Source organism: Lactuca serriola, chromosome 7 (assembly GCF_051521515.1).
Source record: "Lactuca serriola cultivar US96UC23 chromosome 7, Lser_US96UC23_V15, whole genome shotgun sequence".
Lineage (NCBI taxonomy): Eukaryota > Viridiplantae > Streptophyta > Magnoliopsida > Asterales > Asteraceae > Lactuca > Lactuca serriola.
Genome location: NC_136414.1, coordinates 184,851,916 through 184,864,753, shown reverse-complemented (window position 1 = coordinate 184,864,753; position 12,838 = coordinate 184,851,916). Strand labels below are relative to the sequence as shown.

Genomic DNA, 12,838 nt, shown 5'->3' with positions numbered 1-12,838 from the left:
CACATGAAGATGATATTCCACGATTCGATCGAGGAACAAGAGATCATGCTTCACTTCCTCCTCCTCCTCCAATTATTCTCCCTAACCCACAAGTTCAAAGGCTTGAAAAGTTCAAGATCACTCAAGCCCTTTTGGCAAGTAAACATAAAGAAGGAAAGTCTGTGTGTGCACACGTCCTAGGGATGAAGTCACACATTGATAAGTTAAGAATGTTGGGATCCGTTGTCTGTGAGGAAATGGCTGTTGATTGCGTTCTTCAGTCACTTCCCAACTCATATAGTGAGTTCGTAAGAGAGTACTATATGATGAACTACGACGTGACCCTTATAGATCTCACCTATATGCTTATTGCTGCTGAATCTGTAATGATTTGGCGCAATAGAAAAGCAAAGTTGATTGGTGAATCTGCCTTCGAGACCTCTATGGATATAGACAATGGCAACGAAAGACATGCTATGATCGGAAAGTTTGATCATAAGAGAAAGGCGATATCTGAAGTAGTTCCATGTCCTGTTCCAAAAGAGTCGATTTGCTTTTATTGCCAAGAGAAGGGGCATTGGAGACGAAGCTGCCCCATTTACCTAAGAGATCTAAGAGATGGGAGAGTCGAAACGTATGGCTCTAATATAGGTAACATCCATTGACTAACTCTTTTGAGCTTCTATTCTAGATTCTTAATACATAATGTGATAAGATTACAATTGATGTTTTGTAGGATCGACGAAAAGAAAAGGACGCTTAAGGGAAGAAGTGAGCAGAATCTAACCGAGAAGGAATGGATTTCGATCGCATTACTTGAAGATTAGATTCTTGAGCTACTACTTAGAGTTAGAATTAGATTGCTAAGAAATATGTACTAGCATAGTTTTTCAAATGAGTTGCATTGTAAGGACAAATTTTTTCCGCAATAAAATAAATTTTGATTTTAAATTTTATTTATTTATCCTTACAATGGCGTGTATGAAAAATTGATGTTAAAATGGTTCTATTATTAGCAATAATGGATTTGGTTCTTATTATGTTATTTATGGAAAGTCGAGAATTTACCAAATAGGGAGAGTTTCTCATCGCCCAAGTTTCAATCGGACAGAAACTTGGAATCATGCAACGTGGATGCACGATGAATGAGAAATTTCGTATTTGGAAATTAGACTAATTCATTGACAAAGTGTCAAGTGAAGGACTAGGAGATCGAATACACAAAGTTGTGTGATCAAAGTCCACCATAAGAGTAACGAGATATTCGTTATGATTTACTAAAGGTTTAGTAAATATGATTATACTTATAAGATTAAGTGTAATTATGAATTGATTGAAAAGGTTTAAATCAATAGTAGAACGAATAACAAGAATCAAGTAGGCAAAGAGATAAAAGTTTCTCCATTCTAAGAAGAAGGGAGAGTACCTTTTATGCTTTATGATAGGTCTTAATGATTAAGAACCATATCTCAATTGATCCTCTAAGTGAGTCTTGGTACAATTGTATGTCCAAGAAGAGGAATCAAAGATTGAAGAAATGGTCAAATCAAGAAGTCAATCATACTTCGTTCCAAAACAAGTCTTAGAGTTAAGATTGTGACAATGAGTGAAAAGTATTAAGAAGGTTTAAAACATTCATTAAATGTGGTAAGTTGTGATGTCTTAGATAAGACAAAGATCAACTAGGACCAATTTATGAGGAGTTTTGATAAAAACTACACTAACTCTTGAATATTTGTTTGTCAAGAAATGGTTATTGACAAGAGAACCTTATATGTCAAGGAGTCAGTGGGAGTCTTAATGGTCTTGAAAGGTCTCAAGAACAAATCAAATAAACCTTATCGATCATCACTAGCACACGAGTTAAGGTTTACAACCTATCGTGTTGACAATATTTTGATTATGTGCTGTTCCAATTAAGTTAATTATGCATGTGAGTTCTATGAGTTCTCATTTTGAACGCATAAAAGGCAAAGCACCTTAATCAATGAAAGGTACATTGATAGGAAAGGGTGAGATGCTTAACTACTTGGAAGACATGGTGGGCAACTGTGCTACCATAAAGGCAAGAAATCAAGACTAAGAAAGTTCGGTCCATATGAGTTTGAATTTGTCATAAACTTTAGTTTTAACAAATTCACATGGATAAGAACACATACACCGCTCAAATCTAAGTGTCATAAGATTTCCTCCTTCATGAAAATGATTGTGAAGAAATGCTTTCACTAAGAGAGATTTTAAGAAGATAGTGATTGTAAAATTGCATTCTCAAATTCAATCATGGTTACGACATCCCTTTCCATAATTTGAATTGTGAGGTTTGACAATTAGTCTTAATTGTTTAGACACACATATGAACTATCGAAGGCAAAGGTGTATAAGTTCAAGAAGCATTGATAAAGGATTATCAAAGCACTAAGTATTAGAAACATGAACTTAAGAAATTCAATAAGTATTGTTTTCTGAAAGTTAAGATGTTTATGAATACATGTTGAAGCTAGTGGGAGCATAAGTGTTATGTTTTATAATAATCATCATGATAGTGGGAGCATAAATGTTATGATTGTATGATTATTAAGGAAAGTATTGCAAGGTTAGCAATATTAATTATAGAAAACAAAAGTCATACTTTGCAAAGTTGTAAGAGTTGAAAGGTTGTTTTGCTATAATTAAGGGAGAGAATATTATGCTTCATTTCAAATCTAAAGGATTAGGTTGAGAAATGTTAATAAATTTAGTCAAAGGTACATAGTGTGTTCTTAAAATTTCGATTATGATTAAGGCATCCCTCTTCACAATTCGAATTTTGAGAACATAGAAAATAAAACATTATACGTCGTGTCCCATACGCTTCGGGTATAGGATCGATTGCAAATGCTTTAATGTTTGACCATTTTAAAATTTTCCAAATGTCGAGCGCATTTAGAGGGAAAAGGGACTAGAATTGGTTTTGACTAAAACAATTAAACAACTATCAAAGGACAACCCAAAGTTCGACGAGGATTGGTCGCTTGTGAGTAGTTGGAAGTATAGTATTGGAAAATATGGAAATGTTTCCATATTGGATGGACCGTATCGACATCATTACGAATAGATAAGATTCTATTAAGAATGATTTGTCATATGGAACATATGGAAGTGTGTCCATATTGGGAATTGAATATTGAGAAATCTATGACTAGATTAGAAACTTCTATGCAAAAGGATGTTCAAAGAATGTACTTTGAGTGAGAGACATCACGTCTATGGAATTGTCTTGTAACAATCTCCGATAGAGGACTTTGTAATATCATTGGCAATAGTCTTTGTGACTTTGGTGCAGTGACATTACGAAAGGATAGTTGCATAGAATGTTAGAATCTAGCATATTCTATAAGTAGCAAGAATTTGATATTAAATGAGAAGGATTGGAAATGTGTTCAATGTGATCTATTTCACAAAGTAAGAACCATAGGTAAACATTGTGTGCATGCTAGGAGCATGGAACAAGTGTTGGAATTCAAGTAAGAAGTTGATTAACCGAAACGACAAATAATGAGTAATCGATATGGTGATAAATTAAAGGTGTTTTATTTATACTCAAAGGTTTGAGGCCATATGGGATTAGTATTATTCTTGTGTTTCACTTTGCATGTTTTGACTTCCAGAATAATTGAGTTTATTAAGAATAATCGAATTATTCGAACAGGCCGCAGTCGTTCATATGTTGGAAGTAGATATGAATGAAGACTGTCGTGAATTGGTGTGTGGATTGTCTAAAGAGCGTTAGACATAAGCAAATGTTTGCTGCAACGTTCATGAGTGCTTATGAATATGATTTGAGCATTGGATTAAACCCACGCTCACTTGGATCACTCCATGACATTGTATCACGAGTGATTAGTGAGACGATAACATCCTATATTCTTGAAACCGAGATGTGTGAGTTGTATCTTGCAAATCGGTTGCACATTGATAATATGTAAACGCACCAGTAACTTGGTGTTATAAAACATATTGTTGTGTGTAATTCGGTGGGTGAGTGCAAGCAAGCATTGTATCAAAGTTTATCTGTTCCTTTTATTCAAAGTAGAATAAAAGCGATATCTTTGGGCCCCTCGATGGTTTAGTGATGACAAACGTAAATGCTCGGCCGAGCTAGGGCTAATTTGATTTGTTCAATTAGTCTGTCGTCATAAATCAGAAATCGAGAAGTAGTACAAAGAGAATGATTTGAAATCATATCTCATATGATATCTAGAATGGAGGAATATATGATCCCTTATCTAAGGACACGTGTATCTGATAGGATCAGAGTTGACAGCGGCTTTGGAAAGCTACGATTGCAGATCAGGATCTGAAGTCATACGCATAATAGTTATTAGACTTATCCAAGTGGGAGACTGTTGGATTAATGTCTAAGTCCATAACTATTTTGGTATGTACTTGACCTGATGGTGCATGGTCCTTTTGGGTTGCCTTCACCAAAGCAACTTGATAGGATGAATTATGGAGAGAAAGGATTAAATATGATTTATTAATATATTATGGGAATAATATATTAAAGGAGAAATCATATTGTTTAATTAATATTAGTCAAGAATTAATTGGTAATTAGTTTTGTGACTAAAAGAGATTAATTAAACTTAAGGGACTGAAATTGTAATTATAAGATAATTGCAATGTGGGCTATGGATTGTCTTAAATTAAGGAGTGGACGAATTCTATGGGGAAGCCCATAAGAAAATCGTCCAAGGCCTTAATTAAAGGAGTCTATGGGTTGCTTGGGGCTTAAGCATCCAAATTAGGGTTTCCTTGTTAGATAACCCTAATTGCCTCACTATATATAGAACCCTTAAGGCTCAAAAACGTGGACTAGCAACCTTCTAGGGTTTTCACACATTTTGGGCAGCCTCCATCCTCTCTCCTCTTCATCCTCTTACTTATGGTGTTTGTGAACCATTAGAGGAGTGACACTTGTGACTCTAAGCCTTCCAAAGTCAATTCAAGGAGGAATTGGGATTGTTATTGCTACATAACAATCAAGGTAACATTATAAACTTATTCTAATATCTAATATGATTACTTGTATGCTAGAATTAGGGTTTATAGTCTTGGATTCAAAGCATGTACAATAGAGAAACCTAGATCCAAGCATTAGGGTTTGTATGAGCACATAGGATGTCTTATGACCAAAACCCATCAAAAATATCAATTGCCCATGCATGGTGGACAAAAAGTGCTCTAAAAACTTTCCAAAGCAATTCTGCAATCATACATCTGTTGATCAGGATGGTTTTCCCTTATATAGGAGAAGAAACAATGGTCATTTTGTTGAAAAATCAGGTGTCAAGTTGGATAATAGAAATGTTGTCCCCTACAACAAATATCTATTGAAAAGATATCAGACACATATTAATGTTGAATGGTGCAATCAGGGATCATCTATAAAGTATTTATTCAAATACATAAACAAAGGACCAGATAGAGCTACAATTGTCGTTGTACGAAGCAACAATGATTGTGATAATCATGATGCTGTCGATGAAATAAATGAATATTACGATTGTAGATATTTATCTGCATGTGAAGCATCATGGAGAATTTTTACATATGATGTTCATTACAGATATCCTTCTGTGGTTAGACTACCTTTTCATCTTCCTGGTCAACAGCAGATTGTATATGGGGAAGACGATGATATTGATGATGTTTTGGACAAACCTTCTGTTGTTGCTTCAATGTTCACAGCTTGGATGGAGTGTAATGTAATTTCAAGTGATGCACGAAAACTTACGTATGTTGAGTTTCCTACAAAGTTTGTTTGGAATCGTAAGAATAGGTTTTGGAAGCCTAGGGAAGTAGGAAAGTGCATTGGTAGAATTCATTCGGTTTCACCTAATCTAGAGGAAGCTTATTTCTTAAGGATTCTTTTAAATAAGGTGAAAGGTCCGAGATCATTTGAAGAGATTCGCACAGTAAATGGTGAAGAATATTTGTCTTTTAGAGATGCTTGTTATGCTCTTGGGCTTTTGGATGATGACAAAGAATACATCGATGCAATTAAAAAAGCAAGTCATTCTGGAACTGGTTTTTATCTACTATTCTTATTTGCCACATTGTTGATGTGTAACAGTATGTCTAAACCAGAAGTTGTTTGGGAAAATACATGGGAATATTTGGCGGATGGAATTCTTTATAATCAACGACAGAGATTAAAGTTATCAGGTATTAAAATTTTATTATTATTATTTATTTAAAAATTAAAATATTTATTTTCTAACATACATTTGATAAATTTTTAATTATAAGTAAATATTGGTAATAATATATGTAATTAATTTGATATTTTGTCCTCCAGGCTTAACTCTTAGTGAAGATCGGCTTATGAACTTAACTCTGTACGAGATAGAACAGATTTTACTTCGTAACAACAACACTCTCAAAAATTATAAAAACATGCCTTACCCGGATGTTGATTCTGTTTCTTCTTCAAACAATCGACTTATCACCGAGGAGCTAGATTATGACATTTCCATTGTAAAGACTGAGTTTGACCATATGTTTCTTGCATTAACAAATGATCAACGTGACATTTTCCTTGATATCATGGGTGCAGTTAAAAAAAATAAAGGAGGTGTCTTCTTTGTTTATGGTTATGGTGGAACAGGTAAAACTTTTTTATGGAAGACAATATCTGCAGCAATTAGATGTGATGGTCATATCGTTTTAAATGTTGCTTCAAGTGGAATTGCTTCGTTATTATTGCCTGGAGGTAGAACATCTCACTCTCGATTTATAATTCCATTTGAACTTACTGAGGATTCTGTATGTAAAATAAATCGAAGTAGTGAGCTCGCTAGCTTATTGAGAAAAACATCTTTGATAATTTGGGATGAAGCACCTATGGTCCATAAGCATGCATTTAAAGCTTTAGATCGAAGTTTAGAAGATGTATTGAGGTCTGAAAATTCTACCGAGTTGAATATTCCATTTGGAGGGAAAGTTATTGTTTTTGGAGGAGATTTCAGACAAATTTTGCCTGTTATTCCGGGTGGTAGCAGACAAAACATTGTTAACGCTTCTTTAAGTTCTTCATATTTATGGCAACATTGCAAAATCCATAAGTTAACAAAAAACATGAGGCTAACGGTTGGAAGGGATCAGTCTGCTGTAGAAAAAATAAAAGATTTTGCAGAATGGCTATTGGATATAGGAGAAGGAAAACTTGGTGGTCAGAATGACGGCGAAACGGTTATTGATATTCCAGATGATATTCTCATTAGTGATCCAAAGGATCCTATAGGTTCGTTAATTGAGTTTGTATATCCTTCGATTTTGGATAATTACAACAATACAAGTTATTTTCAAGAAAGAGCAATACTAGCTCCAAAGAATGAAGTGGTTCAGGAGATAAATGATCGTTTGCTATTGAAGTTTCCAGGAGATGAGGTTGAATATTTAAGTTCAGATAGTATATGCCAATCTGAATTTGTCCATGATCAGTTTGATGCAGATTTATACTCACCTGATGTTTTAAATGGTCTCAAAGTTTCGGGTCTACCAAATCATAAGTTAGTTTTAAAAATCGGTGTTCCGGTTATGTTACTAAGAAATATTGATTAAAAAATGGCTTATGTAATGGAACAAGACTCCAAGTGATATAATTGGGCAAACGTGTTATCGAGGCACGTATCTTATCTGGAACTAATATTGGAAATCGGACTTTTATTCCAAGAATGTCTTTAACGCCATCAGAAAAAAAAAATCCATTCAAATTCAAAAGAAGACAGTTTCCATTGGCTGTATGTTTTGCTATGACTATTAATAAGAGTCAAGGACAATCGTTATCCAAGGTTGGCTTGTACCTCAAAGATCCTGTTTTTTCACATGGATAATTATATGTTGACTTATCTAGAGTTCAAAGCAGAGTAGGATTAAAATTGTTAATTTTAGATAAGGATGGTAACCTAACCAATAAAACTTCCAATGTTGTTTATAAAGAAGTTTTTGGTAATTTATAATCAATTATTTTGTATCATCTTTTATTTATTTTTAGTATTAATTAATTAAATTATATAACTTGATAAAATTATATTAATATATTCTATTTGATTTATTCATGTTAAGTAACTTATAATATTTCATTGTTTTTCCTTTATGCATGTTAATTACATTACTTTAAATAAATTTTTATAATTAAAAATTCATTATTGCTTAAAATTTATAAATTTTAAATACTTACAAATGCCAATCTTAATAAAATAAATATACTATTATTATGTATTTATCTTTTTTTTTTCTTAACTATGGTATCTTCGTATATTATGTAATCAAAATTATGATTCTATTTAAATCAATCAACCGTGGGTCCCACGGGTTTTACACCTAATATATATATATATATATATATATATATATATATATATATATATATATATATATATATATATGGTTGAGATCGGTTGAGAACTTAAAGTTTTCCGAGAATCCGAGAACTAAAAGTGGAGCGTTTGATCAAAAGCAATTCGTTAAGGACATGATCGTCATCTTACCAATCTCATTTAATGTTTAATTTTTTTGTGTTATTCAATATATTAATATAAATGTCTAAAAATTTACATCATAAATCAAATTTCAGATTTTTTTTAAAGTAGTAATTTTCTTTTTTTTTTAAATGCAGATTTTTTAATTTTTTTATATAAAACATGTATTTTTGAAAAAAAAATTGAAAACAATATTTTTTTTAAAAAAATTGCAATTTATTAAAAAAACTGCATTTTTTTTTTCAAAAATACTGCAATTTTTTTAAAGAACTGCATTTAAAAAAAAAACTGCAATTTTTTTTAAGAAAAACTGCATTTTTTTAATAAAAAAAACTGCAAGTTTTTTAAATAAAGTTATGTTTTTTCAAAAAAAAAACTGCATATAAAAAAACTGCAATTTAAAAAAAAAAAATTTAGGTGCATATATGCATATTTTTTCAAATGCATATATTCATATTTTTTATACTATAATATTCGTAAGTACATTATAAAAAACTCATTTTGTTTATTAATCTATAAACACAATAGAATAAGTATTTTATTCGATACAAAAAAAAAGCGTTTTTATGTTTTTGTGTCAATATTTCCATATTTTTCATCAACTTATCATCTTCACATCTTCAATATTCACCACAATTTCTTCCAAATCTACAAGAAAATTAAAAAAAAAAAATTGATTGATACAAAAACACTTACGAAAATACTTATGTGATTAAGATATGAATCACATGCAATTCACGTATGAATTACATATGATGTATATGTGAATTATACGTGATTTAATGTGAATCTCATTTAATTCATATTTGAATTACATGTGAATCTCATGTAATTCATATATGAATTACATGTGAATTATATGTGATTTACATGTGATTTAAAGGTGAATCACATGTAATTCACATATGAATTACATGTAATTCACATATAAATTACATATGTGATTTAAATTTAAAGGTGAATCACATGTAATTCACATGTAAATCACATATGAATTACATGTGATTCACATATAAATCATATATGAATTACATGCGTTTCACATGTAAATCACATGTAATTCACATATGAATTACATGTAAATCACATATGAATTACATGTGATTTACATGTGAATCACATGTAATTCATATGTGAATTATATGTAATTCATATGTGAATTATATGTGATTTACATGTGAATCGCATGTAATTCATATATGATTTACATGTGAATCACATGTAATTCATTATGTGATTTGCATATGCATCACATGTAATTCACATGTAATTCACATGTAATTCATATGTGTTTCACTTGTGATTTACATGTGAATCACATGTAATTCACATGTAATTTATTTGTAATTCGCATGTGAATCACATGTAATTCATATGTGATTCACTTATTATTTACATGTATTGCAATAATAATGAGAGGTAACTGTGGCAAATTTTGTTGTCGAATATTTTGAAAACATGTCATAAGTTGTAGTAACATAGTCTTTTTTTTCTTCATGTAAAAATATAAGCCTTTGCAATATGATGGTTGTTTTTTGCAACATTCAAATCCAAATCTGAACTTTTCAACAAAATTAGATGTTTTTTGAACGATTGCATATGGATTTTTTCTTCTTTCATACCTATATATCTCTTCAACTAATTTATACTTCTATTGCTGCAAGTGAGCCCACGCCAAGTTCCCTAATAACCTGATTCAATTCTAAAACATCAAAAAATTAAAACTAAATTTCGAAGATGACTCAAAGAAACAACACTGATTCATCACATTAAACCTTCAGTTCCATACATCCTTTGAAAAGCACTACTTAGAATCATAACAATTGCATGAATACGGTAAGGCTGGATGAATTCTACATACAAATCCTGGCTACCATTATGTATAACTTGATTCCACCAAACATATTAAAGGAATAGAATCAAACCAAATCGCTAGTACAGCTTCCTAAAAAGTTTATAATGCTTAAGTTTGTTTATTGTGATTTAGCCAAAGTTGAGACTTTATGATTCATTGTATCCCCTGCAAATTAATCTTTATAGTTGTTGTGGATATTAATATAGTTTTTTATATATTTCAAGTTGCATTCTCTTGCAAGTTGCAATTTTTATTTCCAATCATCTTCCAGTCCAGCCTGCTGTTTTTCAGTTCAATGTCACCAGCATTCAAATGGCAAGTAGTTATCAACAAATGTCAAGCTCCACATATAAAAAAAAAACATCATTTTAAACAAAAACGCTAATAACAAAAAAAAAATCAACATATACGATGAGAGAGGCTAAGCATACTGAAAACATTATTGGAATACGGCATCTGGAAGACGAATCAGTATGCTCTCTTTTTCGAAGGAAATGCATGAATAAGCTGCAGCTAACATAAAAAAACGAACCAAACCCCTAAAAACTACACTCCCTAACACACCAGAGGATCATACTAAAAGCAAACAAATCCCGTAGCACAAAACCCTAAGGCAGACAAATCGCACCAAAATGTATCATGAAACACCACGAAATGCTTCATATCCCAAACATGCATAATCAAACGTAACCAAAGCGGCAAAAAATCAGTCTAAAAGCACAATATATAAAAATAAAAAAAAAAAAAAAAAAAAAAACAAACCTCGTCTTCTTCCTCATCGTCTTGCTCCTCACCAGTGGCGTCAACCGCAGGTGTGGCGTTTTCATCTTCATCAGAATCAACAAGTCATGCAACGGCTTCCAGTTCCTCCTCATCTTCTTCCTCCCGGTCATTGACCTACTCCTCCTCTGACGAATTAGACAGAGATTCCTCCATGGAGTCCTTATAGCATTGCTTTTTCTCCGACTGAGGTAAACGGAACCCTAGGAGATCTAAACTTCATGAGTGCGGATTGATACAAATCTAAACTTCTGAATGGCCAGCAGTGGCTCAAGTAAGATGATTAATTCTATATCTCGATGGAATTGTATAGGATCGGAGTCGGTGCCTTTAAAATCGGTCGGAGATGAGAGATCGACGAGGAACAATAACTCCAGATTTGGATGATGTGGCGCTGATTTTAGGGGAAACAGACAAGCTTGATGAGCGAATCATTGGCGATGGAGGTTGAGATAATCGAAACAGTAGATGATCCGGTGTTGGAGAAGAAACTGATGAGGGGAATCATCGAAGAAGAATGTGATTGTGAGGATGAGGACAGATCGTGAGTTTAAGAGATAGAATTTAATTAAAATTGTGTTTCCTATAATACCCTCGTCAAATTAATTAAGATATCCATCCTTTCTTTTCTTTCTACTTATTTATTTCTTTCTATTTATTTACAAAAACGCCACCTTACATTTCGATCCTTTTTTTTTTTTGATCTAATGTTCCAAATTTAGTTCTCGGGTTCTCAGGAAACTATGAGTTCTCAAATGATCCTTCCTATATATATATATATATATATATATATATATATATATATATATATATATATAGAGAGAGAGAGAGAGAGAGAGAGAGAGAGAGAGAAAGAAAGAGAGGAAGGATTATTTGAGAACTCATAGTTTCCCGAAAACCCAAGAACCAAATACGAGCCATTAGATCAAAATAAGAGAATGTCAAGATGATTTATGACAATTTTATAAATACTTAGAAAAAAGATGACACGGGGTATCAAATTAAAATGAACCAGGGTCATTTTGGGATAACATAATTTATAGCCCTAAATCAAAATATCAAATTCAATTCAATCTGTCATACCCATCATCACATATCTCTCTCTCTCTCTCTCTCTCTCTCTCTCTCTCTCTCCCATCCCATCTCTGACGATCCGCTTCCTAATATTCGAACGATCAAGGCTTCATTGAAGCGAATCATCGTGAAGAAGGTACGATTAGTCAACAGCGGACTATCTCTCTTTTAGTCAAATATTGTTCTCCAAAATTCAACACCGTTGATGGTTTCCCCAAAATCAAGCATCATTGTCTGGAATTAATGAGTCAACTTCTGAATTAATGAGTCGACGTCATTGGAGATTCATCAAGTTTTTTTTCCTAAAATCAGATTTCATAAATCTAGAATCAGTTCAACCTAGCATCGCCATTATGTAACTGAAATTGTGGGATCGTCTCTATGTGCGGTTTCAACTTCATCCATCGATTTGTGTCAACTGCTCCGGTAAGATTAATGTAATTTTTGTTTATTTTGCCTAGATTTACTTCAAATATTATTGTCGTATGTGTTATTGAGTAATTGCAATTTATTTTTCTAGTTTCGTGCCTAAGGTGTTGTTTGTTTTTTCGAAGCAAAAACGCGAAGTCTGCAGACCACATCTACAAACCTTTGCGGCAGAAGAGGTGGACCAAACGACTGCAAC

General features: G+C 32.4%; 1 protein-coding gene and 1 long non-coding RNA gene across 2 annotated transcripts; one reads left to right on the top strand and one right to left on the bottom strand.

Moving 5' to 3' along the window:
• Nucleotides 1–5,183: 5,183 nt before the first annotated feature.
• On the top strand, nt 5,184–7,584 carry LOC145064629 (uncharacterized). The gene is made up of 2 exons (XM_079012041.1): nt 5,184–6,186; nt 6,320–7,584. The coding sequence occupies exons 1-2, from the start codon at nt 5,184–5,186 to the stop codon at nt 7,582–7,584; spliced, it is 2,268 nt and encodes a 755-aa protein (XP_078868167.1).
• Nucleotides 7,585–8,989: 1,405 nt separating this feature from the next.
• LOC145064345 (uncharacterized) lies at nt 8,990–11,689 on the bottom strand. The gene is made up of 3 exons (XR_013688058.1): nt 11,122–11,689; nt 10,127–10,206; nt 8,990–9,152 (listed from the first exon to the last, which is right to left on the bottom strand). It is a non-coding gene; the product is annotated as an uncharacterized LOC145064345 (long non-coding RNA).
• Nucleotides 11,690–12,838: the final 1,149 nt, after the last annotated feature.

What these genes read in the sequence shown, in the direction of transcription:
- LOC145064629 (XM_079012041.1), top strand. Translation starts at nt 5,184, where the DNA reads ATGGTGGACAAAAAGTGCTCTAAAAACTTTCCAAAGCAATTCTGCAAT. An exon ending in ACAGAGATTAAAGTTATCAG is followed by an intron (nt 6,187 to 6,319) that starts GTATTAAAATTT and finishes TTTGTCCTCCAG; the next exon opens with GCTTAACTCTTAGTGAAGAT.